At 47.6% G+C, this 27,974-nt stretch overlaps 1 protein-coding gene across 2 annotated transcripts in view; it reads left to right on the top strand.

The window, feature by feature from the left end:
• SMG6 (SMG6, nonsense mediated mRNA decay factor) overlaps positions 1–27,974 on the top strand; it is a 243,643-nt gene that overhangs the window by 114,381 nt on the left and 101,288 nt on the right. For both annotated transcript variants that reach the window (XM_025362851.1, XM_025362852.1), the window contains 3 exons: positions 139–255; positions 2,117–2,285; positions 16,243–16,444. In XM_025362851.1, coding sequence (XP_025218636.1) covers positions 139–255; positions 2,117–2,285; positions 16,243–16,444 — 488 coding nt within the window. The remainder of the gene's footprint in view (positions 1–138; positions 256–2,116; positions 2,286–16,242; positions 16,445–27,974) is intronic.

Here is a 27,974-nt window from a genome sequence, read left to right as displayed (position 1 = left end):
AGGGGAATATTACTAGCCCTAGTCTTCAGTGAGGAAAAGGAAGGTCGGTAACATGGCCAGTGATGTGCATCTTGTAAGGCAGGGAAAAGTAGCCCTTGTCCCCCTGGGGTGCTGAGAGTTTCATTTGCTTCTCCTCAGACTGCTTCTCAGAGGAATGCCGCTCTGTGATCCAGGAACAAGCTGCAGCTCTGGGCTTGGCCATGTTTTCTCTACTGGTCCGCCGCTGCACCTACTTACTTAAGGAGTCCGCCAAAGGTAAGCAGGAGGAGTCCCCGGCCTGGTGGGCTTTCCAGTTGCCTGACCTTGTCAGACCTCACAGTGCCTTGCTGCTTTCTCGGTGTCTTCTCCCTGTAGTCTCCATTCTTCCTTTTACCTACATGCCCCTCTTCCTTTTGCCTGCCTAACTAGTCCCATTTCCTTTTACAGTCTGATTGCCTCTAAGGCCCTCTTCTTTTTGTAGACTCTTTCCTCCCTTTTTTCTTCTTTAGTAGTTAGAATTTTCACTGTACCTATAAGCTGCTGCATGTTCCTGCATCTTCAGGAAACCAGAAAAGTTAGTTTCCATAATCGATGTTGTGTTTTCCCCTTTATCTTTGTGTGGTACCTGGTGAGTTCTGTAACCACCGTGGACCGGCCGTCATGGGAGACTCACTTGACCAGATAGAGCAGGTGCTATTCTTAGCCCTTAGGTTGAGACAGCATCCCATATCCTTTAAGGCTGCCCTTAGAAGTCTAAGCCTGATTGCCATAGCAGTAGAAGATAGGGCTGAAGGTTACACCTTTCTTTTCAGCTCTTAGATCAATATTAGTGACTTAATCAGACCCCACTGTCACCCCATGCCACACTAGCCTTGTGAATGCCTCCAGCTACGGAGGCTGCTTTTTTTTTTAGGGACAGAAAGGCAACTTTTTATTTTGAAATAAGTTCAGATTTACAGAACAGTAGCAAGAATAGTGCAGACAACTCATATACCCACCACCCAGATTCCCCAGTTAACATTTTACCATGTGGCCTTACGTTCGTTTTCCCATACGCACATACTTAAGGTTATTGTTTTTCTTCTGAACAATTTGACTTTAAATTAGAGTTGCTGGCCCTTTACCCCCCAAATACTTGACTCTGTATTCCTAATAATAAGGATATTCTCTTAATGACAATTATCAAAATCAGAAGTCAACATTGATAAAATACTATTATTGCATTCACAGACCTTATTTAGTTTGTGCCAGTTACCCTAATTTCTTTACAGCAAGGGGAAAACAAAGCTGTTGTCTTCTCTGGGATCCAGTGCAGGAGCACACATTGCGTTTAGATGTCATCGTGTCTCTTTGGTTGTCCTTTAATTTGGGATGGTTTTTCGATCTTCTTTTGTCCTACATGTCCTTGTCTTTTTTTTTTTTTTTTTTTTTTTTTTTGAGACAGAGTCTCGCTCTGTCTCCCAGGCTGGAGTGCAGTGGTCAGATCTCGGCTCCCTGCAAGCTCCACCTCCCGGGTTCACACCATTCTCCTGCCTCAGCCTCCTGAGTAGCTGGGACTACAGGCGCCCGCCACTGCGCCCAGCTAATTTTTTGTATTTTTAGTAGAGACGGAGTTTCACGGTGTTAGCCAGGATGGTCTCGATCTCCTGACCTTGTGATCTGCCCACCTCGGCCTCCCAAAGTGCTGGGATTACAGGCGTGAGCCACCGCACCTGGCCTGCCTTGTCATTTTTGAAGAATGTAAATCATTTGTACAGTGTCCCACAGTTTGGGTTTGTCTGATGTTTCCTTGTGATTAAATTCAGGTCATGCAGTTTTGGCAAGAACTCTGGTGCCATCTTGGTACTGTGCTGAAGGAAGGCTGGCAGGGTGGGCTAGAGGCCAGAGGAGAGGCTTCAGCCAAGCCACAGGGGAAGCAGAAGCAGTGGTGTCCGGGGGCAGACCCAGTACACTGGTTCTCTGTTTGTCCTACTTTTCAGAATCCTCTTAGGTGCTGGCGCTTCTCCTCGCTTCCGGGCCCATCTTTCCTGTGGACTTGGTCTCCCTTCCCTAAGAGCTTGCTGCCGTCCCAGCGCCCCAGGCCTCACTCGGGGGCTACAGCAGACATAGGCCCAGTTCTCACCCTTTGCCTCTGCAGCTCAGCTGTCCTCTCCTGAGGACCAGGAGGACCAAGATGACATCAAGGTGTCTTCCTTTGTCCCGGACCTGAAGGAGCTGCTCCCTAGTGTCAAAGTCTGGTCAGATTGGATGCTCGGCTACCCAGACACCTGGAATCCTCCTCCCACATCCCTGGATCTGCCTTCGCAGTGAGTTGACCTGCCCATTGCTTTAGCACCACTGGCCTGGGCCTGCCCGTGTTCCTACATCTCCCCTCTTCATCCTGCTCTGTTTCTTTCTGCCCACAGCTTGCTTGCTTCTCTGTTTCTTCTTTACTTGAACTTTTTTTGAACACCTTCCCTGTCCTCTGATGTTTTCGATTATTTTTTCCTGTTCTCCAGGCTTCTTCCCTCTCCTCTCACACTCACTCTTTCCTCTCACTCTCCATTTTATTTGTTCTTGCTCTCCCTCCCTCATTCTCACTCCATATTGTGCATACTCACCATCTCTGCAGCTGCCTCTGGAGTCTGGATCTGTGTGGATATGTGTGAGACTTTGTTTCTTTCTCTTACTAGCTTTTCTGTGCATCTTGCTTTTTTTTTTTTTTTAGATAGGGTCTCACTTTGTCACCCAGACTGGATGCAGTGGCACGATCTCAGCTCACTGCAACCTCCACCTCCCAGCTCATGTGATCCTCCTGCTTCGGCCTCCTGAGTAGCTGGGACCACAGGTGCACACCACCACGCCTGGCTCATTTTTTGTATTTTTTGGTAAAGAAAAACATGTATTTTTTGCCATGTTGCCCAGGCTGATCTTAAAATCTTGAGCTCAGGTGATCCACCTGCCTCGGCCTCCCACAGTGCTGGGATGACAGGCATGACCCACCACACCCGGCCTTCTCTGCATCTTTAAGGCTCTTTCACTGCTACTTGTGCTGCCTTCTGCACTTTGTCTCCTGGCATGGCAGCATGTGGGGAGGCTGAGTGCAGGCACATTTCTCCTCCATTCACTCATGCCCTGTCTTCTCACCATGCCCCTGCCCTCTCACCATGCCCCTGCCCTTGCCCCTGCCCCCTGTATTCTCACCATGCCCCTGCCATTGCCCCATCTTCTCACCATGGCCCTGCCATTGCCCCATCTTCTCACCATGCCTCTGCCCTCGTCTCCGTCTTCTCACCATGCCCTTGCCCTCATCTCCGTCTTCTCACCATGCCCCTGCCCTTGTCCCGTCTTCTCACCATGCCTGTGCCCTCACCCCCTGTCTTCTCACCATGCCCCTGCCCTCGCCCCGTCTTCTCAGCATGCCCCTGCCCTCGTCTCCGTCTTCTCACCATGCCCCTGCCCTCATCCCGTCTTCTCACCATGCCTGTGCCCTCGTCTCCGTCTTCTTACCATGCCCCTGCCCTCGTCCCGTCTTCTCACCATGCCCCTGCCCTCACCCCCTGTCTTTGTGTGTCACTGTGGCATCTCTCAGAGCATTTGTGTGTGGGACAGAGCATTTGTGTATTGGGGGCGGGGGGCAGGTGTTGGAGTCTGTGTGTCTGCCTGGGTGTATTTACGTAGATCAGTTTATGTGTTTGTATGCCTTTTTCTTTTTTTTAGTTGTGGAGATAAATATATATAACATTTGCCATGTTAACCATTTCTAAGTTCAGTGACATAAATTACATTTACAGAGTATTGTGCAACCCCATATGGTTACTTCTTTTATCTTTGTCTCTATCTGTGTCTGGGTTGTGTCCGACTCTGTGCTTGTCTAGGTCCATTTGTCTGTGTGTCTGTAAGTCTGTGTGTGTCTTAGTGTCTGTGTCGGAGTGCAAAGTTCTGTGTGTCTGCCTCTGGGGGCCTGTCTGGGGGTCTTTCGGTGTGCCTATCCATGTCTGTCTGTGTTTACGTGTCCATGTGCATCCATCCAACTGTGGCCACGTGTGTTATCCGTATGTGTTCATGTGGGATGTCCATATCTGTGTCTGTATTTGTGTCTATACCTGTTTGTGTCTGTATATCCTTGAGTATATATGTCTCTGTATGGGGTTCATGTGTCCCCATGGAGGTCTCTTTCTGTGTTTCCATGTCTCTGTGTCCGCATCTATAGCTGTGTGTTTTTTTTTTTGAGATGGAGTCCCGCTCTGTCGCCCAGGCTGGAGTGCAGTGGCACAATCTTGGCTCACTGCGACCTCTGTTTCCTGGGTTCAAGCTGTTCTCCTACCTCAGCCTCCCATGTCGCTGGGATTACAGGCATCTGCCACCATGCCCGGCTAGTTTTTGTATTTTTAATAGAGACGGGGTTTCACCACATTGGCCAGGCTGGTCTCAAGCTCCTGACCTCAGCGATCCACTCACCTCAGCCTCCCAAAGTGCTGGGATTATAGGCGTGAACCACCATGCCCAGCCTTTTTTTTTTTTTTTGAGACGGAGTTTTGCTCTTGTTGCCCAGGCTGGAGTATAATGGCGTGACCTCAGCTTACTGCAACCTTGGCCTCCCATGTTTAAGCAATTCTCCTGCCTCAGCCTCCCAAGTAGCTGGGACTACAGGCATGTACCACCATACCCAGCTAATTTTGTGTTTTCAGTAGAGATAAGATTTGACCATGTTGGCCAGGCTGGTCTGAAACTCCTGACCTCAGGTGATCCACCCACCTTGGCCTCCCAAAGTGCTGGGATTGCAGGTGTGAGCCACCGCGTCTGGCCTTTTCTTTCTTTTTTTCTTTTTTTTTCCTTTCCCAGACAGAGTCTTGCTCTGTTGCCCAGGTTCGAGTGCAGTGGCATGATCTCGGCCCACTGCAACCTCCGCCTCCTGGGTTCAAGCAAGTCTCCCACCTCAGCCTCCCGAGTAGCTGGGCTTATAGGTGTGAGCCACCAGGTCTGGCTAATTTCTTTGGGTTTAGTAGAGATGGGGTTTCACCATGTTGGTCAGGCTGGTCTCAAAACTCCTGCCCTCCAGTGATCCACCCGCCTCTGCCTCTAAAAGTGCTGGGATTACAGGCATGAGCCAGCATGTCCAACCGGTGTCTTTCTGATTCTGAGTCCATGTCAGTCTGAGTCTGCTTTGGTCCCATTCATGTCTGTGTCTGTGTCTGTGAGTATATGTTCCTGAATGTCTGTGTTCATGTCCATGTTTGTGTGTAACTATGTCTCTGTGTACCAGTCTGGATCTCTCTGTTAGAGGGGGGATTTCTGTGTATGTGGGTCTTCTTGTGTCTGCCTGCCTTGCCTTTTACCTACCTTCCTGTCTGTCTGTCTGTCCTCACCTGTCTCTGCCTGCCTGCCTCTGCGTTTCTCCTTGCCTCTGCTTTTGTCTGCCTCTGCTCTGTGTGTGTGTGTGTGTGTGTGTGTGTGTGTGTGTGTGTGTGTGTGTGCGCGCGCGCGCGCGCCTGTATCAGGGATCAGCATACCATGGCCCACAAGCTAATAATGGTTTACATTTTTATATGGTTAAACAAAAAATCAAACGAGTACCATTTCATGACTCATGAAAATTGTATAAAAGTCAGATTTTAGTGTCCATAAAGTTGATTGGAATATAACCATGCTTATTTGTTTACACTGTGTCTATGGCTGATTTCACATTACAGAGCAGAGTTGAGTAGTTGCCACAGGCTGTGTGGTTCACACGGCCTAGGATATTTGCAATCCAGCTCATTACAGAAAAAGCTTGCTGACTTCAATCTCTGTCCATGTTCCATGTGTCACATTCTTCTTTGTGTTAGTGTCACTATGTGTGTTCATGTTTGTACAATTGTATCTTCATGTACGTGTGTGTAGGCTCCATCTCTGTTCAGCCCTGTTGACTGTTCATCTCTCCCTCCTGCTCACTTTAATTTTTCCCTCCCTCCCTCCCTTCTTTCTTCTTTCTTTCTTTTTCCTTCTTCCCTCCCTTCCTGCCTTTCTACCTTCCTTTCCCAGGGTCTCGCTCTGTCACCCAGGCTGGAGTGCATTGGCACAATCACAGCTCGCTGCAGCCTCGACCTCCTGGGCTCAGGTGATTCTCCCACCTCAGTCTGTCAAGTAGCTGGGACTACAGGCGTGCACCACCACACCTGGCTAATTTTTTGTATTTTTAAAATAGAAATGGGGCTTTGCCATGTTGCCCAAGCTGGCCTTGATCTCCTGGACTAAAGCAGTCTGCCTCGGCCTGCCACAGTGCTGGGCCTCTCTTTCTTATCTCTACTCTTCCTTGGTGTCTCTGTTTTTCTCCGTTTCACCCCAGCCATTTCTCGTTTCCCTCTTCCTTTTCTTCCCGTACGCCGCATTCTCTGAGTGTGGTCTTCGGCTGGTGCTTTGTACCAAAGCTCCTTCATGCTCTGTGTTATGCATTTATGTGTGTTTCAGAACAAGCACCTCCAGTGTTCTTCTCTGGAGAGAAGTAATGCTGGAGGATAGATTATGGAGACCCTGGCTACTGTGGAGGGCACTTTTGGGGAGTAGGGAGGGGAGCTTGTCTGACCTGGGGACCAGCTATGTGAGTCTCCTAGACTCATGGGTGACCTCCAGAGGGAAGGTAAAGCAGAGATTTCTGGGCAACAGTTTCTGTGTAGACTGTGTAGTCTGATTCTTCCTCCTTTCTTTCTCAGTTTTTTCCCTGTCCTTGCCTCAGGATGCACCTCTGGACTGTTATTAATCTCAGTCTCCCCATGCCCTTCCCACCTCTAGCTCTGTCACTGTGTGGTCGGCACTCACAGCATCGGACAGTTCTCTGTATCCTATCTGTGGGCCCTCTTAGGTTTCCAAAATGCACTCCAGGCTGAAGCCTTGGAGCTCCACGCTGTGCAACTGGGGCCACAGAAAGGAACTGATGGATCCGCTGGCTAGGGGACAGCTGTTTCTCAGCAGTGATCCCCAAAGAGTTAACATCTACAGCCTCAAACTTTTCAGGCTATTAATCTCTAATGAGGACTAGGCAGTTGGCAGTTTTGGGAAGAAAATGCCAAGAAAGGACTCAGTTCTCCAAGTATCTAAGCCACTGCTTCTGAGCATGCACAAGGGTCACTGAGTGTCCCTTCCTTACTCTCAGGGTAGGGAGGCAGACCATCTGTCCCTGGAGCCTGGGCCTTCCCTGGGTCACCTCACCTCACAACCACCGGTCGCTTAGATAGGATTCACACAGCCCCTGTTTACCCAGATCCCGGGCCACAGGTCTGCTAGCTCTCTCACGCAGCATGTCTCCCTTCATCCCTCCTCCCTCTCTCACTCCTTTTTGGCTTTTGTTTGGCTGAGGAAATGGAAAGCTCACACAGGAAGTGCTGGGTCTCATTTGCTTGAGATGCTGAGTCTGTTTTCTCTTTGGATGCTGCAGCAAATGGCTCGTTGCCGGCTCTGAGCTGCTGCCCATCTTTGGGCAAGGGCTCAATCTACAGGCAGGCACGTGGTCCAAGCTACAGCCATCCCCGGCTGGGCTTCACATTCTGGGCTACAGAGAGGCAGAGGGGGTTGGGACATTTGAGTCATATTTGCTTAGTCTTCTCAGACTTCTTCACGAGGAGAGCAAATCTGACCAAATAGTATATTGAATTTAATTGCCCAGCAAATACATTACTGTAGCTGTGGATACCACTTGCTCTCTCATGAAGCCAGACTGGGCTAGAGAGATCAGTGTAACAGAGAAAAACGTCTCCTCCTGTGCTCTCTTTCTCTCTCTGCAGTTAGGATCAGCAGCTGGTTATCTCTGGAATGCAAGTTTAAGCATGAAAGAGAGGCTTTGCTATCCTGGGGCCTGACCCCAAGGCATGGCTATTTAAGGACTGGTGCCCCTGTTCAAGAGAGCAAACCTGGCCTGACTACCACGGAGGGTAGTCCCACCTCAGAGCCTTCAGATCAGAGGACTGGAAAATGGAATCAGAATTGCACCTTCCTTCTTTTGTTTCCCATATTCTCATGTAGCTTCCTAATACTCACTGAGTAAATACTCTGAGAGATTGGCAAGGGTATGGTGCTTCTGTGGGTTTCAAACTTCATCTTGTGCCCACCGACCTTATAGATTGAAGAGGCTTTTCTTTTAAGGTCATAGAGAATAACACACCCCAGTGGTTCTGTAGATGCCAAAACTGTGACCCCCCGACGCTTGTAAAGTCCTTCTTGCTGCTCTTCGTTTTGAAGGGTTTGGAAATGCTCTCGAGGGAGCAGGAAGGAAATGGCTGCTGTTTAGTGCCCTTTCTTGGCATGCTTTCATTGGTCTTTGCCTGCATTTCTTCTTTGCAAAGATACATTTCTCTGATCCTAAGATAAGGTGACCAGAGAGCCTGTTTTTCCTACAAAGAGGAAGTCCCCTTTGCTTTTCCTCCAGAAACCCCACTTGCAAATGGTCCCTCTGACACGTGGGACCCTTCTTTCATCTCTCTTCCTTCGTTCCCTCCCTGTCTTTAATTGTTACCTTCTTTCCTTATGCAGTTAGAGAATCATTGCACAGCATCTTCCCCTCTCTGAGGGGAATTCCAGGCTTCATCATTAGTTTCCTTGGTTCTCTCCTCTTCCTTCCAATCAAGTCCACAGTAGCAGACACATGTGAAACACTTAGGGTGGTGATGAGAGTATTGCTGGCACTGCAGAGTGAGGAGGGCAGGATTGCTGGGCATGGGGGCCTTCCCTCACTGTGGCACTTATTAGATCTGTGTGCTAGAGCCAGCATGTATGGAAGCAAGTTGATTTCCCATTTGTACCCGTTAGGGATTGTAACAGAATGGCTTCGTAATCCCAGGAGTTTGTTGGGATAGAGGATTATAGCAGGATGTGGAGAGTGGTCTGGGGCCACTGTGAAAGTCGGTGTATTTAGAACAGACTGCTGTGTTTGGAGGGCCCATCTACTTGCCCCATCTGCTAGCAGAGTTTGTGTTCCCTTCCACACCAAGCCTCTGGTGAGAAGGGAGAGGCAGCTGCGCCCCTACTTCGGCAAGTGAGCACAAGCAAAGTCATGCTAGAGAGTAGTAGAGCTACAGGCTTCATGAACCTGAGCATAGTGACCCCTTGCATCCCAGGACCTTTGGCAAGGCTAGGGCAGTGGGACAGCCTACCTCATTTCAGTCTCTGCCGAGGCCAAATCTTCACTTATCCTGATCTCTAGTTCTCAGTAAGTGAAAGAGTCAGGGGACTTTGAGAACATCCAAACCTAGCCCAGCTGTGGCAGTTGGTTTATTGCTTTCAGCTGGTACTTGAACCCAGGTCCTAGTCTTGGAGGCTTTCCCAGGTTTAATCCCCAGAGCTTTCTCTGCAGCTGTATGACACTGCGCTGACCCCGAATGAGGATAGGAAAATAGAACCAGTGCCAAGCCAGAGTCTCTTTTTCATTTGGAGTCTGGCTGTCTGCCCATGACCAGGGTTACATAATGGGAAACATAGCTGGGGCTCTGGAGAGCCCGCGTTTCACCAGGCTGCCCAGACCTTCGCATTCTGATGCTATATATCTTCCTAATTGTAGCTCGGATGCATTTATCACACTGTTGGATTGGAGTACTGTTTAAAAAAAAAAAAACTCTAGAAATTCTTGTCCTTGCTGCTTTTCCATGGTTCATCTTCCATAGTCTACAGAGCACAGTGGAGAAGGGTCGTCGGGAGCCCTCTGAGGTCTTGTCACGTAGGGAGAAAGAGGGAGACGTAGGGCATATGCAGTAAGCTGACTTCCTCAGGGAGCTTCCGTGTGTGGACTCTGTAGATGAGATAGAAATTCTCAAGTTAAAAACAACTAGTTCACTCACCTTCATCGGGCAGCTCTGAAATAAGAACTAATCCCAAGCCTAATCGGCACCCCTTCAAGGACGCTTAGTACGTCTTCCCAAAAGGGCATTTTAGGAGGTCACTGAGTAATAGTCCATCAGCACTTCCCTGAAGGAAGTGGTGGTGACTGTGGGAAGCCCCTTTGCTACACTGGCTCCCCACCCAGTCTCCCTGGCTCCGGGTTGGGGCGTTAGCACTGCAGCCTGGCACCAGGGGGTTCCTCTTCCTCCAAATGCTGAGTGGGGCACACGTGATCTCTCCCACGGCAGGAGCCCCTGTCCCCTCCCCACGCCTCCCATAGGACTCCTTGTGAGAGGAAGGGGTGTTGGCCTAAGGCTCCAGTCTGACCCCAGCAGGGTACAGCAGCTGACCCCAGGGAGAGTACTTTCCAGCTCTGGGCTGAGGTTATTTGGGTCCAGTGTGTGCTAAGCTAAGAAGACGTGTTGGAGTGGTTACAGCTAAAAGTTTGGAGAGGCAGGAACCGTGAGAATCCGCACCAGGGAGGCCGCCGAGGGCTCCCCTCATGCCGTGGAGATGTCAAGATCCCCTAGGGGCTGCTCTTTCCCAAACATACAGTGCTGATGGGTTTAACACACCACAGTGATACGACAGAGGCTGTACATACGAGTGTAGCTTTGGAGAACTGAAATAAAATAAGGCACCGACCCCATACATGTTGGGGGCAGTGGATGGTAGAGGTGCTCTGATAATTGAGAAATCCTGGAATGAGGTTACTGTGACCTATTGCTGGTCATAGGGTTCCAGCTGCCCTGCTTAGAACGTGGAGAGGTTTATATTCTTGCAGTAGGGCAGGATGACTAAGCTTCAGAGTTTGACTTGCCCTTTTGGGAAAAATTGATTTAGGGTGAGTACTCTCCCAAAGGCCCAAGTTGACTTGTTGGTATAAACGAGAAAGATAGAAGGGATTATCTTCACCTAAGTCTTATACTCTGTAGTGGTCGGTCACCCAGTAAACATCTTATTCTTAGAGGATGGTATCTTGCTGCTCATATCTTAACTCCTGGAATGGTGACCTTTGATACCTTTGTCTCTTCTTTGTATCATGTGGCATCTAGATGACACATTGTTGCTAGAAATCTCCAGGAGCTGCATAGAATTCTCCCCATCTCCATCCCAACCCTGGGCCTATTGAGCTACCTAGCACTGAGGTACCAGAATCAAATCCTTAGCCCGCTGCAGACAGAGTTGGCATGACATCTTGACTTTCCAGGAGGCGTGCTGAGCCATTTCAAGCCCAGGTATTATTCTTATAACTCTGCCAGACTTACTGGATTCAAGTCCATTTCTGCTGTTAGCTGCTGACTTCCCGCAGTTTTCTCCAGTGGAGTGAGAAGTTCTCCACGGCAACAGTGGTCTCATGTTAGCCTCTGACCCCTCTGTGGAGAGTTGTAGGCCAGGATGTAATGGCCCACAGGGAAACAGTTTGAAAAAGCAGATATTGCATGTCTTAGGTGTGGTTCTCTTGTTACAGCCGTTTGTCTGTCTTTGTGTCTGTACCACACGGGTATCCTCTTTGTCGGCTTCCTTGTGCCCAGCTTCTGTGCCATCTTGGCTGTATTTCCAGATCTCCTCACTCCAGGAACCAGAAGACCCAACTTGTTTCCCATCTGTGCTGCTTCTCTGATCCTCCATCGCTCTGAAACACAATGCACGGCTTCTTCTCACTCAGCCCTTTCCGGGTTTGTTCTGCAGCTGTGGAGTTTGAGTGCTAGTGTTTAAACAAGCTGGTATTACACAGGAAATGGCCACCTCCACAGGCCCCAGCAGGCTTGTAACGTGGGGTCATTGTACTTGATATTAATCACCAGTCAGCTTGTTCCCCCAGTAAAATATGAAGGAGGGTATGAGTGCTTCGTCCTCCTTAGACTTGCCAGAAAGATGGACTGAGCCTTGGTCAGGCGTTAGTGCTCCGCTCTTTTCAGACTCTCTCCTCCTCTCAGTCCTGCCCCAGTGGAGCTTTCAGAAAAAGTCCTGCCTGACCCCTTCCCTGTGAAGCTGGCAGAGTCCCTTTCTGAGCTCTGGGCAAGAAGGTGGATGACTGTAGTTAACGTGTCTCACCTGGCATTCCTTAATCTGTCAGGGGATGCTGCAGTTGGATAACCTCTCCTGTGAGAAAAGCCACATTTTAGGAACACAGAAACCCATGGCCCGTCTGAGAGCAGGGCTTCTCAGTTGCCTGGACTTCAGCTACCTTTCTATGGCTATTTGCAGAACTCACCTCAGCCTGAAGGGTTAATCTGATTCCCCGAGTCCATATCCCCCAAACAACCAGCCAGGAGTGTGTGTTGGTTTGTTTCTGTGAAATGTGTTTCCCCAGTCACCTGGGCTGGCCTGAGCTGCATTGTATCGGCCAGCAGCTGCACTGCACTCAAACTGACAGATACATTAAACCTTGGAATTCTGAGGCAATAAAAAGTAAATTAACTCTTATTTTTTTCCTTTCCTGGTGGACTAAGTGAATGCATGTCTGTAGGGAAGCCAGTGAGCCTTGGTTCTGAGTGCACACTTGTAACTAGTCACTGCTGGTTTGTCCCAAACTAGGATCTGGCTTTCAGACTCCAGCCAGGGGTCTGCTGTCCTGGTGTGTGGTGTGTTCTGTGGGGTTGGGCCAGTGGGTCACCTTGCAACTGCTGATCCCTGCTCACTAATCACATCACAGCTGCTGAGAGACTCCCTGGCCATCATTCTGGGAGCCATAAACAGGCTCATTGGACCCAGTTTCATATTCTCTGGCTGCTTTGTGTCTGTTTGGGGAAGAATCCGCCCTAACTTTAGTGGGATATTGTGGGCTCTGGGAATTTCCCCAAAATGTACATTGAACCAGAACAAACCAGAAGGACCTGCCTGAGCCCACAGCACTCTAGAGGGTCCATTTAGAATCAGAAGTTGTTTGAGATTATTTGGGAAACCTTTTGGGAAGTTATTTCCCAAGCATTTCCAAAAGAGTGGCAGCTCTTTACAGATCCTCACCCCACCCGAATTTGACTGTTGGCTCCTTGGCCCAGGCCAACCTTGAATCCATAGGGTCGAAGGACTGCTGTCGGGTGAAGGTTAGAAGGTGCTCCTGGTCGGGATGAGGAATTAAAGCAGGAAAACGTTAAACTTTTCTCCTTCTACAGACAGGAAATCCTATGTTCACCCACAGAACTGACCTCCCAGCCCAGAGGCCTGATTGGGGTAAGCTGAGGTGATGTTGCCCAGCTTCCAGGAATTACCTCATCCTTTTACAAATATCTTAACTTCTGAGTTCAGACATCTCACCTGGTTTTTCAAAGCACCTCTTCCTTTGAGTTTCCTGACACTCCCTCACTCCTGTAGAGAGTCACTGTGTGGCCCGTGGGTCTCTGGGCAGTTGTGTTCATGTCGGTGGTGTTTGATGAAAGGAGATAACTGATGACATGAATGTGAACTGAGTTTGGGTGATCCCACTGAAACACCAGAAGAAGGCAGCTACTCACAACCAGAGTACAAGACCAATCGGAATTAACCAGAGCAGAAATGACCTCTCATTGAAGACTTTGTGTATTTCCTGGGTTCTGCACAGTCTAGCTTGGCTCTTGGACCACTTTTATTTATATTTCTGAGTTGGGAACTCTGGGCACTCCCTACGTCTTTTGGCATCAGCTGCTGTCTTACAAGTCAACATTGAGGTAGGGATTCTCAGCCACCTTATTTTTGCAGTAAGTCTTAAGGTTTTGGTACAAGGTGGGTGGTAATGGGCAAAAAGGCATATGTGGGCAGGGGTCCCTAGTGGTGGCCAACAGTCTCTGGGAGGAGTCAGTTTTGGTTTATCTGAGCCTTAGGGGACAGGAGAGCATGGTAATGAGAACCACATGGTACCACATATTTCTTCATCTTGGATCCAAGATGGTAGGGGTGGGAGGATGAGAGAGGGATGTGGGGCCTCCCACTGTGGCAGCCGTGGGTAATTTTCGGCCGCCTCTCTCTGGCTGGGGATGCTGCTGCCCACACCACCCCCAACCCCCAGCTATGTCCTGCAGCAGCCTTGACCTGCACAGCACCAACCAGGGCCCCCAAGCCAAAAATTCAGCTGGGAGACTTTTCACCTTCTTCCTTCTCACTGTCGTCTTTCCTGTTTATTTTCCAAATTGCTGCTCTGCAGCCGAGCAGTGCCTGTTGGCCAAAGCTCACCAGTGCTGTGGGATCAGACTCAGGCAGTGGGCTCAAGTGGCCAGCAGGGCACTGGGGGAGGAAGCGGGGAACTGGAAGAGCCTCCCTGTGCGTCTCCCATGGGCAGCACTAACCTCGGAGGCGGCCCTGAGCAGGCCTATCACATCCGGTGCTTGTCTCTGCAGCCGGGACCGGAGGATAAACTATCAGGGCTGTGGGGCAGTGCATCATTCCTCTTATTATTTTCTTCTCTGCAGATGGGGTCGTGGAAAGTTCAGTTCCTTTTAACCCTCGAAGTTCTGTTTATTCTACAGCTGGTAGCCTGAATGCCGCGTTTCCCATTACATCACAAAGGAGCTCAGGCAGATCTCTGCACAGAAACGTGTTGCAACTGTTTATTTTTTTCCATATTTAAACATTTCTGACAGCCAAACCCGGCTGAGCCAAAAGATGGAGCTTTGTGAATGAGTCTGGTTGTCGGTGTCTGCGCTGAGAGAGGCTTTCGAAAACTCGTCCCTCCGGTGATTCTTCCCAAACATGTTCTTTTTCCTGGGTAAAGCCTGTGAAGCGAGTTACTTCTGCAGTACACGTGTGTTGATTATGTGCCGTTGTGTGATTAATGGGGCTGTGTTCTGCCTGGTTCCCAGGACACTCTTGAAAACAAGATGTTTCATTTCATTGCCTTTTCCTAGTGCAATGATTACAGTAAATAAACCAGTGCAGCCTCCTTCCACCTGGAGCCAGTCAGGGAGTTCCCATCCCTCTGCTCCACTTTCTTCCCCACTGTCACCTTCAGTGGCATGTGCCTCGAATGCTTTCTTTTCTGCCATCCCCCGAAGATTCTTAGTCTCCAAGAGAAACACATTGCTTAGATCTGAGACCCTCCCTAGTAGGACTCATAGGAGTAACTCCACTGGGGAGATTCCAGGATGATGATTCTTGGTTCTTTTTAGTGAGAGGGTCTCACTGTGTTGCCCAGTCTGGTCTTGAACTCCTGGCCTCAAGTGATCCTCCCTTCCCATGTTCCCAAAGTACTGGGATTACAGGCGTGGCCCACCACACCCAGCCCAGGATGATTCGTACAGCTCTCTTTTACATATTGCCTCTTGCCACTCTAGCTCGTGAATCTAATTGTGAAGCTTGTCTTTGTAATTCTCCTATGGATCGCTCTTCTTTTAGAGTAAAACTCAGCATCCATAGGACACTCTCTGTTCCAGACTCCTAGTTAGGTGCTTCCCTGGAGAAGAAAGCCACGTCTGTAGCCTTGGCTGGCCTTATGTCTTTACCACAATTTGGAGTATCCCTGGGTAGGCAAAAAAAAAAAAAAAAAAAAAAAGCCTTATGGATCCTCAACACCCACCAAAGCAGGACTCTGGCCCACAGTCGATTTTTGACAAGTGATGGTGACAGAGAAATGAACCTCTTTTTTTATAATTCTACCCTGAAATTTTAATTAGGGAGAGCCAGACTTCGCAGTTTCAAGGTTTCTTCTCAGGTTCAACCAGGACCTGGTGATACACAGTTAAGCCAGCCGTCCCAGTTTGCCCAGGACTGGGGGGTTTCTGGGGATGTTCAGTGCTAAAACCGGGACAGTCCCACACAAACCAGAATGGTTGGTCACCCTGTATCTAACCTTCCACACATGAGAGAAAGGAGAGGCATGGAATGGCTGAGACAGCGCTAATGAAGTGTGTAAGAGGCTTTACCTTCCTGTGAGGATCTTGATGGGCCAGGAATGAGGTTTTTGTTTGTTTGATTGATTGATTGATTGATTGATTGATTGCCTGATTGCCTGCCTATGTGTAGGGAAGAGCTTTCTAAAGCATTGTAGGAGGAAAACCTGCATGACTCTTGCTGTATTGTGACTACACCCGCCATGGCTGTGGCTGGGGGAGGAGAGGCTGGTGCTCAGTATGGCATATACTTGGCTGGACAGCAGTGGGGAATTCTGGGAGCAGCCTCAGGCACTGGCTGTCTAGAGTGTTTGAGTGAGCGTCTCAGGCACACTGTGTGGAAAGATGACAGGGCCCTGCATTAGGCAACTGATTCTCTAAATTCTTTTTCCTCTCTGGTGAGGATTACAAACTCCCCCTAATCAATTTCCACTTTGTGTAGCTTCACATACACATACCTTAGATTGCTGCCTTGGGCACAGTTTTGTTTCCTCCCATTTGGGGTATGATTTCCTGGCAGATGCCAGCCTAGACAACATTTGCTGCAAGTACTTCCCTGCTCGCAAGTACTGAGAATTCTTTTTTTTACTGGCTCCTCTTTAGAGCTGCTCTTTTCTTACCTTATTTCTCACAGTGTTGCTGTGGATGTGTGGTCGACGCTGGCTGATTTCTGTAACATACTGACTGCAGTGAATCAGTCTGAGGTGCCACTGTACAAGGACCCGGATGATGACCTCACCCTTCTTATCCTGGAAGAGGATCGGCTTCTCTCGGGCTTTGTCCCCTTGCTGGCTGCCCCTCAGGACCCCTGCTACGTGGAGAAAACCTCGGATAAGGTCAGCCCCAGGTCAAACATCCCTCCCCATTTGCCCCTCCTCTTAATTCTCCAGACTTTTTTATTCTTGGGAAGTTTTCTGTGCAAATGGAACATGATTAAGTCATTGAGAAGGGTGTTAAGGGAAAATATCGACCTTTTAGCCGCTGACATCCAGCTCTGTGTCCTGAAAAAAAAAGCCCTCTCGACTTCCTTTGGTGTGTGTGTGTGCTCGCTGGCATGTTGTATATACGATCATTTCCTCACTTGTTTAAATAGTGCAGCTTGTGTTGGCAGTGCTCTCACTCAGCTCCAAATGGTTTGCATCATGCTCAAAGCACCCTCCTTTCTCCCCCCTTCCTCCCCCCCCCCCGCCCCACCACAAAACTCTGCACTAGGAAAACAGCCAGGGCTTTTTCCCTTCTCTAAGGAGGAGAGTGATAAATAGGTGACTAGAGAGAAGCAGACACCATGTGTTCACTTAGAAAAAAAACTTGTAGGAATATGAAGCATTCCCCGCTGCCTGGTTTCTATTTTCCTTCCTCTGAGGACTGTGTTTTAACCTGAACGTTTTTCTTGCCTGTCTGTTTATAGAAAACAAAGCCGATTCCCTGTTGCTGATGGGGACTGTGGAGCTCTTAGTCTCTGCTTAACAGTTGGGTTTTCAGCCAGGTAAAGAGTAGGGCAGTCCAGTCGGCCTCACCTTTCCCACGTGTAATAACAGTTACTAGGCTAGGGACATAGTAGCCACCGAGCTCGGGAGCGAAGTGCTGTGTGGAGGCAGGAAGACCCTGTGACTGACTTCTCTGCAGAGCAGTGAGCATCACGTCCCTTGAGGGACAGGCCTTCAGGGAGGTTCCGCAAATGTCTTCTCAGGAGAAAGTCTTTTGACCTAGATGAAGTATATACTAGGGACATAGGGAGATGTTAAAAAAAAAAAAAAAAGTAAAAGTTCCAAACATGAACCACAAATATGAGAGGCTTTGTATAGAATATAAAGTCTTGGCCTGTTGCAGTGGCTCACACCTTTCATCCCAGCACTTTGAGAGGCGGAGACGGGAGGATCGCTTGAGCCCAGGAGTTTGAGACCATCCCAGGCAACATGAGAAGCCTGTCTCTAAAAACAAACAAACAAACAAACAAACAAACTGTTTTTAGTATAAAAGAGTATTTGTTCACCGTAGGAAATTTGGAAAACACACGCAAATAAAAAGAAGAAAAATTATCCGTAATCCTTCTTTCTACCCAGAAGTAAGAGCACTGTTATTTTGCTGATCATATATAATCATATTTAATTTCTAGTATACACACACACACACTCTTTTCAGTAAAACTGGAGGTTATATTAATATTAATATATACTATTTGTTTTTCTTTTTTTTTTTTTAGATAGGGTCTCACTCTGTTGCCCAGGCTGGAGTGTGGTGGCACAATCTCAGCTCGCTGCAACCTCCGCCTCCCAGGCTCAAGCAGTCCTCCTACCTCAGCCTCCCGCATAGCTAGGACTGCAGGCACCCACCTCCATACCTAGCTAATATTTGTATTTTTGAATAGAGATGGGGTTTCGCCATGTTGCCAGGCTGGTCTCTAACTCCTGAGCTCAAGCGATTTACCTGCCTCAGCCTCCCAGAGTGCTAGGATTATAGGTGTGAGCTAACATGCCCAGCTGTATATACTATTTGTAATCTGCTTTTTTCCTCATGTTTTTAATATCTTCTTATATGGAATCATTTTTTATAGTTACCCAGAATTCTTTTATATTCCAAGATTTCTTTAACCCGTCTTTGCTTTATTGAATCAAGAGAATGTTCCCAATTTTTTTACAGTTATAAACAGTGAATCAGTTTCTTGTAGCAGAATTTGAGCATATATTCCCTTTGGTTAAATTGCTGTAAGTAGATTAAGGTTCTGGACATTGATATATCAAAAACTCATACTCTTTGGATGCATTTAATGGCTACTATATCTTGGGAATCAGAGAACCCTTCTTTCCCAAGAGGAATACTTATTTTATGCCTTTCCAACAAAAACTTAGAGTGAAATTCTGCTATTCTAGTCTCAGAATGGGCAGATAATGGGGATTTGTAGTACGTGAGGCTGCGGACAGCTAACAAGTTGTTTTGTACGTGTGGGAGATGTTCAGTTAGAAGAGAGGCTGGATGATGTGGCTTGGGCCGGAGGATCCTCATACTCTTCTTTTGTGATCACAAGGTGGTCTTGATTCCAGAGGATGCTTTTGGGAGTTGGCTATTGAAGCTGTCTTTTAGTGTGGGACAGGTGCCGAGTAGAAGAGTACTAACCAGCTTCAGACTCTTCCCACGCCCCATCTACATCAGCTCTCCTAGCTCTAGTGTCAGATACCACGTATGTGTTCTGGCTCGAGGAGAGCACACAGCCAGCACACCAGCCCTCAGCCTATGTAGTGATCCACAGGCTACCTAGGCGGCAGTTGCGGCTCGGTGAGACTAAGGTAGGTCTCCACTTCAGGGACTGTGAAACAGGTATGTCAAATCTGACATGTCCAAATCCAAACTCCTGAATCCTGCCCCACCCGCTACCCACCATCCTGGTCTTCCTTTACCCTTTCCCATCTTGGTAAATGGCAGCTTTGATTTTTGGGCTGCTCATGTCAAAATGCTTGGGGTTATTCTTGGCACTTCTTTCTCACACTTCCATATCTAATCCACTGGCAGTTAATGTCTTCTTTACCTTCAAAACACATACAGGTACAATTCTCTCTTCCCACTGCACCCCGGTTCAGTTCGCTGAAATGCCTTCTGACTGGTTGCTCTGGTTCCTTACCCCTTCTACTCTTCAGTCTGTTTTTAAAATATCAGTAAAATCGTGTCATTTTTTAGTTCAAAACCTTCTGATGATTGCTCTTATCACTTAGAGTAGAGGCCAAAGTTTTAACAGTGGCCTACAGTGCCCTCCATTAGATCTAACCCCACCTCCATCCCACTCCCAAGCTCTCTGACCTCAGGTCCTCCTGCTGTCCTTCAACCCAGTGTGCTCTAGTCACACTGACATCCTTGTTGTTCCTCAAACAAACCAAGCACTCGTGCCTAAGGGTCTTCGCAGCTGCTCTTTTCTTAACTGGGAACACGCTGTACTCGGCTGTGTGCCTCTCGCACTCCCTTCTGTCACCTTGGTAAAGAGAGCTTCCCTGGCCACATAATATAATCATATAAAGTGGTACTCTGCTTTATTGTTCCCCGTCCACGGCAGGGGAAAATCACGTCTCCTGAGTATCTATCATGTATCAGTCCCTGAGCTAGGTACTTCTGTACAGTATTTCATTAAGTTCTCTAAATAAGCCTGCCATGGAAGTATTATTACCCCCTTTTTTTTTTTTAAGAGATGGGTCTTACTTTGTCACCCAGGCTGGAGTCAGTGGCATTATCATAACTCACTGCCACCTCAGATTCCTGCGCACAAGCAGTCCTCCCGCCCTGGTGGGACCTCTGTCTCCCAGGTTCAAGCAATTCTGTTGCCTCAGGCTCCCAGGTAACTGGGATTACAGGCGCACCACCATGACGAGCTAAATTTTTTTTGAGTAGCTGGGACTACCGGCATGTGCCACCATGCCTGGCTGATTTAAAAAAAAAAAAAAAAAAAGTTTTGACCAGGCGTGGTGCTCACGCCTGTAATCCCAGCACTTTGGGAGGCCAAGGCAGGTGGAGCACGAGGTCAGGAGTTTGAGATCAGCCTGGCCAACATTGTGAAACCCTGTCTCTACTAAAAATACAAAAATTAGCCAGGTGTGGTGGTGGGCCCTGTAATCCCAGCTACTTGGGAGGCTGAGACAGGAGAATTGCTTGAACCTAGGAGGCGGAGGTTGCAGTGAGCCAAGTTTATCCCACTACACTCCAGCTTGGGTGGCAGAGCAAGACTCCATCTCAAAAAAAAAAAATTAAAAAAAAAAAAAAGAAAAAACTTTTTTTTTTTTTTGGAGACGGGACCTCACCATCTTGCCCAGGCTGATTGATCTCGAACTCCTAGGCTCCAGTGATCCTCCTGCCTCAGCCTCCTCAAGTGGTGGGATTGTAGGCGTGAGCCACCCCCTTCAAATTTTGTAAAAGAGGATACTGAAGCTCAAGAGAAAAGAATGATGATAAGCTCATATGGTTCATCTCCGTGGCCAACCTAGGAGATTAGCGTGGATGTGTCAGGGAATCTTTAGGAACTCTTGACCTTTTAGAAATCTGCAAAAGGGGACCTAGCGTGGTGGCTCACGCCTGTAATCCCAACACTTTGGGAGGCTGAGGTGGGCGGATCACTTGACGCTAGGAGTTTGAGACCAGCCTGGCCAACACAGTGAAACCCCGTCTCTACTAAATTAGCCAGGCATGGTGGTGGGCACCTGTAATCCCAGCTACTCGGGAGGCGGAGGCATGAGAATTGCTTGAGCCTGGGAGGCGGAGTTGCAGTGAGCTGAGATTGTGCCACTGCACTCCAGCCTGGGTGACAGAGCGAGACTCTGTCTCAAAAAATATATAAATAAAAATTTAAAAAAAAAAGAAAAATCTGCAAAAGGGCCAGGCATGGTGGCTCACACCAGTAATCCCAATATTCTGGAAGGCCAAAGTGGGAGGAGCACCTGAGGCCAGGATCTCTAAACCAACCTGGGTGACATAGTGAGGCCCTGTTTTAAACAAGTTTAAATAAACAAGTTTAAAAATAGCCAGGTGTGGTGGCAAGCACCTGTAGGCCCAGCTATTCAGGAGCCTGGGGCGGGAGAATTTTTTAAGTGCAAGGGTTCGAGGCTCATTATGATTGTGCCACTGCACTCCAGCCCGGGTCTCAGAACGAGACCCCATCTGAAAAAAATAAAAAAGAAATTTGAAAAATACAAACATTTCCTCCAGCTTCTAGGGTTCATTACTAGGAAACGTAAAACATATCTCAGGTGCTCGTCTGTGGCAGCAGTGTGAGCAGTTTTATTACTGGTCGAGATTAGTCTCATGTTTGGTCCTGCCTTGATGCTTATTCTGCAGATATTTACTAAACACGTATTGCCAACACCGCCTGGGAGACCCAGACACGTAAGGCAACTGTCTTCCTAGTTTGAGAGAGAGTCTGTGCCATGTGTGAAGATGTGAATGGCAGCATCAGTGATTTTGAGGAGTTCTTGAGTTTTGTTGAGCTGGTAGTATCCAAGTGAAGGCATTGCTTCAAGAGCACTGATTTGGCATTAATGTTATCATTGTGTCTTTGAACCAGAAAAGTTTTCACCTTATATGCCTCTGAGTGCAAATACTCTCTTTGTTCCATTCTTTTCTTCAGTAATTTCTGCTCTACTGTTGTGTTAGATCTCCATTCTTTGTCCTATATGTCACTTTTTCTGTCATCACTTTGATCAGTTTTTGCTTTTCTTCTGCATTCTGGGAAGGTTTCTCAAGTTTGTCCTCTTTATGTATTTTTATAGCATTGATTCTACTCTTTACTACTTCTAGTTCAGGTTTTAAGTCTGCTGTTGCATTATTTGTTCTCTTACATTGTATCTGACAACCTTTATTTTTTGCCTGTCTTTTAGTCAGTCAGTCCCTTTATATCTTTTTTTTTTTTTTTGAGACGGAGTCCCACTCTGTCACCCAGGCTGGAATACAGTGGTGCGATCTCGGCTTACTGCACCCCCTCCGCCTCCCAGGTTCAAGTGATTCTCTTGCCTCAGCCCCCCGAATAGCTGGGATTACAGGGGCGTGTGCTGCCACACATGGCTAATTTTTTTGTGTTTTTAGTAGAGACGGGGTTTTGCCGTGTTGGCCAGGTTGGTCTCAAACTCCTGACCTCAAGGTGATCTGCCAGCCTCAGCCTCCCAGAGTGCTGGGATTACCGGCATGAGCCACCATGCCCAGCCTCAGTCCCGTTATATCTGTCTTTGCTTTTTCATTCTTCTTTTAACATACTTCACAGAGTCTATAATTTGAAGAATTCGGTTGAAGGTCAGGAGCAGTGGCCCATGCCTGTCATCCCAGCACTTTGGGAAGCCAAGGCAGACAGATCACTTGAGCCTAGGAGTTTGAGACCAGCCTGGGAAACATGGCAAAAACTTGTCCCTACAGAAAATATAAAAATTAGCCAGGGTTGATGATATTACACCTGTAGTTCCGGCTAATCAGGAGGCTGAGGTGGAAGAATTGCTTCAGTCCTGGCAGTCTAGGCTGCAGTGAGCTGTGATTGTGCCACCATACTCCAGCCTGAGGGACAGATTGTTTTCCTGGACCTCAGCTTTAGTTTCTACAGCTTGATGCTTGTCACTTACATTTGTTTGAACAAAGAAAGATACTTGCTTCAAACAGATTAGGTAGATTCTCACTGGATACCTTCTTTGTCTACAGTATTTTTTTTTTCTTGGAGGTGGAGTCTGACTCTGTCTCCCAAGCTGTAGTGCAGTAGCATGACCCCGGCTCACTGCATCCTCCACCTAACAGGTTTAAGTGATTCTCCTACCTCAGCCTCCCGAGTAGCTGGGACTACAGGCGCCCGCCCCCACGCCCAGTTAATTTTTGGTTTTTTTTTTTTTTTGAGACGGAGTCTCACTCTGTGGCCCAGACTGGAGTGCAGTGGCGCAGTCTCGGCTCACTGCAAGCTCCACCTCCCGGATTCACACCATTCTCCTGCCTCAGCCTCCCGAGTAGCTGAGACTACAGGCACCCACCACCTCGCCCGGCTAATTTTTTGTGTTTTTAGTAGGGATGGGGTTTCACTGTGTTAGCCGGGATGATCTTGATCTCCTGACCTCGTGATCCGCCCGCCTGGGCCTCCCAAAGTGCTGGGATTACAGGCGTGAGCCACCGCGCCTGGCCATTTTGTTTCTTTCTGTTTTTGAGACAAGGTCTCAGTCTGTCACCCAGGATGGAATGCAGTGGTGTGATCGTAGCTCGTTGCAGTCTCGACCTCCTGGGTTCAAGCGACCCTCCTGCCTCCTGAGTAGCTGGGACTACAGGCGCCCGTCACCTCCCCTGGCTAATTGTTTTTACTTTTTTATTAGAGACAAGGCCTCACTGTGTTGCCCAGGCTGGTCTCAAACTCCTGAGCTCAAGCGACCCTCCCTCCTTGGCCTCCCAGAGTGTGCCCACAGGTAATAGTTGAAAGCCCTCGCTCAAGTATAGAGTTTGTACACATTGAATATCCCTAGTCCAAAAATCTGAAATACAAAAGACTCTAAAATCCAAAGCTTGATTTCAGATTTTCCAATTAGGGATGCTCGACCAGTAAGTATAAAATGCAAATATTCCAAAATCTGAAACACTTGTGGTCCCAGGCATTTTGGATAAAGAATAACCCGTATAGCAAGTCATTAACCTCAAGGGAGTGGGAAGGGGACCAAGTGGTGTGCCATGTCGATAAATGAATTTATTTTCTACGTTTTCTGTTCTGTATACAGTGGAGCTACTATATCAGAGCTAGTTGCTCATGTCTAGTTTTCAGGGTTTTTTTCCAGTCTCTTTCATATAAATGATATTGCAACGTCCTGTCACCTTCTTGGAGCTTTGGCCTACCATGTGAAGAAGAAATTCTGTCATTGGGCCACTTTCCGTTTAGTGTGGGAATTTGCCTTAGACCTCTCTGAACTGCTGTATCATTGCGAGTGGTACTGATTTATAGCAGTGAGAAAGCTTCCAAGTGGTGGTCTGCGTCTGCCTCGTGAGCTGTCCTCACCCTTTGTGGTAGGCAAAGTAACTCCCCTTCCCAAAGAGGTTTGTGTCTTCTCTCTCTGAAACCTGCTACGTGTTACCTTATGTGACAAAAAGACTTTTGCAGATGTCATTAAGGTGTTTTTGTTTTTGTTTTCTTTTTTTGAGATAGAGTTTCGCTCTGTCATCCAGGCTGGAGTGCAGTGGCTCAGTCTTGGCTCACTGCAACCTCTGCCTCCCGGGTTCAAGTGATTCTCCTGCCTCAGCCTCCAGAGTTGCTGGGACTACAGGCACGTGTCTTCACGCCCGGCTAATTTTTGTGTTTTTAGTAGAGATGGGGTTTTGCCATGTTAGCCAGGCTGATCTCAAACTCCTGACCTCAGGTGATCCACCCACCTCAGCCTCCCAAAGTGCTGGGATTACAGGCATGAGCCACTGCGCCCGGCTGGGATTTTTGTTTGTTTGTTTGTTTTTCTTTGAGATGGGAAGTCTCACTCTCTTCCTCTGTCACTCAGGCTGGAGTGCAGTGGCATGATCTCAGCACACTGCAACCTCTGCCTCCTGGGTTCGAGTGATGATCCTGCCTCAGGCTCCCTAATAGCTGGGATTACAAGTGCATGCCACCACGGCCAGCTAAGTTTTGTTGTTGTTGTCATTGTCGTTGTTGTTTTCTGAGACAGAGTTTTGCTCTGTCTCCCAGGCTGGAGTGCAGTAGCGTGATCTCGGCTCACTGCAACCTCCATCTCCCGGGTTTAAGCGATTCTCCTGCCTCAGCCTCTTGAGTAGCTGGGAGTACAAGCACCTGCCACCACGCCCGGCTAATTTTTGTATTTTTAGTAGAGATGGGGTTTCACCATGTTGGCCAGGCTGGTCTTGAACTCCTGACCTCAAGTGATTCACCCACCTCCACCTCAGCCTCCCAAAGTGCTGGGATTACAGGTGTGAGCCACTGTGCCCGGCTCTGGCTAAGTTTTTGTATTTTTGTACTTTTAGTACAGTAGGGTTTCACCCTGTCATGTTGTCGTCGTTTTCTGAGACGGAGTTTTTCTCTGTCACCCAGACTGGAGTGCAGTAGTGTGATTAGTGTGATCTTGGCTCACTGCAACCTCTGTCTCCTGGGTTCAAGCGATTCTCCTGCCTCAGCTTCTTGAGTAGCTGGGACCACAAGCACCTGCCACCACACCCAGTTAATTTTTGTATTTTTAGTAGAGATGGGGTTTCACCCTGTTGGCCAGGCTGGTCTCAAACTCCTGACCTCAAGTGATCTGCCCGCCTCAGTCTTCTCACAGAGTAAGCAACTGCATAACCACCAAGCAAGCAGCTCAAGAAACAGAATAAGATAAGGGCAATGAGTTACCATTTCCATTCAGTCTGTGTTGGGCCTAGTCAGTACAGTAAGACATGAAAAAAAAAAAAATGAAGTATTAATAAGACTCTTGGAAGGGAAAAAATAAAGCTGTTTTTATTTGTAGATAATAACATGATACATTTAGAAAATCCCCAAAAAGGATAAATTATTAGAATTATTCTAATAATAAGTAAATGTAGCAAAGTTGCTGGATATAAAGTCATTGTACAAAAATCAATCCCATATCTACATACCAGAATCAAACAAAATGAAGGTTTGGTGCCTGGCACGGAGGCTAACACCTGTAATCACAGCACTTTGGGAGGCCAAGGTGGAAGGATCACTTGAGTCCAGGAGTTCAAGATCAGCCTGGGCAACACAGCATCTCTACTAAAAATTTAAAAAATCAGCTGGGCTTGGTGGCTTACGCCTGTGGTCCTAGCTACTTGAGAGGTTGAGGTGGGTGGATCACTTGAGCCCAGGAGGTCAAGGTTGTGAGCTGTGATCATACAACTGCATTCCAGCCTGAGTGACAGAGCAAGACCCTGTCTAAAAAGTAAATAAAATAATCTTTGTATTATAAAATAAATGTTCACTTAGAAATATTTTTTAAAAAATCAGTGTTAGCAGCCAGGCATGTTGGTTCACACCTGTAATCCCAGTACTTTGGGAGGCTGAGGTAGGAGGATCACTTGAGCCCAGGAGTTTAAGACCAGCCTGGGCAATATAATGAGACCTTGTCTCTAAAAAATAAAAAAATCAGTCAGGTGTGGTGGTGTGCATCTGTAGTCCCAGCTACTTGAGAGGCTGAGGTGGGAGGATCACTTGAGCCAAGGAGGCAGAGGTTGTACTGAGCCTAGATTACACCACTGCACTCCAGCCTGGACCACAAAGGGAGACCCTTTCTCAAAAAAAAAAAAAAAGAGAGAGAGAGAGAAAATCATGATTAGCAATATGGAAAAGAAAAGATTTTCTTGATCCGCTACCCAGAGATAACTACTGTTTCTTGTTCCATGTTGCTCCATATGTTCCAACCTAGAAGGATGGATGATAGGTAGATGGATGACTGGATATAAGTGAAATTTTTTGCTTATTTGTTTATTTATTAGAGACGGGATCTCAGCTGTGTTCTCCAAGCTGGTCTTGAACTCCTGGCTTCAAGCAATACTCCCGCCTCAGTTTCCTGAATAACTGGGATTGCAGGTGCAAACCACCATGTCCAGCACTGATTTTTGCCTTTCTCTTTTTTTTTTTTTTTGGTTTTCTTTTTTGAAACTGAGTCTCACTCTGTTGCCCAGGCTGGAGTGCAGTGGCGCAATCTGGGCTCACTGCAAGCTCTGCCTCCTGGGTTTGCACCATTCTCCTGCCTCAGCCTCCCGAGTAGCTGGGACTATAGGTGCCTGCCACCAATGCCTGGCTAATTTTTTTGTGTTTTTAGTAGAGACGGGGTTTCACCATGTTAACCAGGATGGTCTCAATCTCCTGACCTCGTGATCCAACCGCCTCGGCCTCCCAAAGTGCTGGGATTACAGGCGTGAGCCAGCATGCCTGGCCGATTTTTGCTTTTTAACTGAAATAGAATCAAACTGTATGTCTTGTTTTGTAATATACTTTGTTTACTTAGCAGTAAGTATATATTTCCATGTTTACCTATAACATGAATTTAAGAGCTGCACAATATTGTATGAATATATTATAATATTTGTTTAGTCCTTAATCATTAGACATTTTATAGGAAGTTAATGACTTATCTGTTTTGTAAACGATGCCATCTCAGGCAGCCTTACACGTAAGTCTTTTGTTCTTACCCTTTGAGATAGTTTCTCCTTCTTAGACCTCCCTCTCTATCATTTCATAGATATCTAAAGCGACTTAGAATAGTTCCCGAGGATAAACAAAGAAGGAAAAGTTCATATGAGTGGAATAGAATGCTCAGACCGAATTTACCACATCTTTCCCTCTGGATTGAATATTCTTCAAATCTTGGAATGCCCTGGATTCAAAGTCTAGAATTTGAGTCTTTGAAGTGAGAATATGATTTTTTTTTTTTTTTAAGACAAATCCTTGAGACTTCAGAGTGCTCTGAGTGGTACTAAAGATACGTAGTCTTATCTACATCATTTAGGAGGTGTGTTCAAGGGCAAAAATATGAGAGTAGTGGCAGTGCAACATCTAAGGACCAGAGACTCCAAACTTTGGAGGCAAGATTGCTTATAAATGAACACTGACTGATGATGATGACTGGTATATAAAAACCTGAAGACTAGTGAGCCGAGATCACGCCACTGCACTCCAGCCCGGGTGACAGTGTGAGATTCTGTCTCAAAAAAAAAGGCTGGGCGTGGCGGCTCATGCCTGTGATCCCAACACTTTGGGAGGCCAAGGCAGGCAGATCACCCCGAGGTCGGGAGTTCGAGATCAGCCTGGCCAGCATGATGAAACCCTATCTCTACTAAAAGTACAAAATAGCCGGGCTTGGTGGCGCATGCCTGTAATCCCAGCTACTCGTGAGGCTGAGGCAGAATTGCTTAAATCCAGGAGGCAGAGGTTGCCTTGGTGAGCTG

Source organism: Theropithecus gelada, chromosome 16 (genome assembly GCF_003255815.1).
Source record: "Theropithecus gelada isolate Dixy chromosome 16, Tgel_1.0, whole genome shotgun sequence".
NCBI lineage: Eukaryota > Metazoa > Chordata > Mammalia > Primates > Cercopithecidae > Theropithecus > Theropithecus gelada.
Note: the sequence above shows the minus strand (reverse complement) of the source record. Positions and strands in the feature narration are given on the sequence as shown.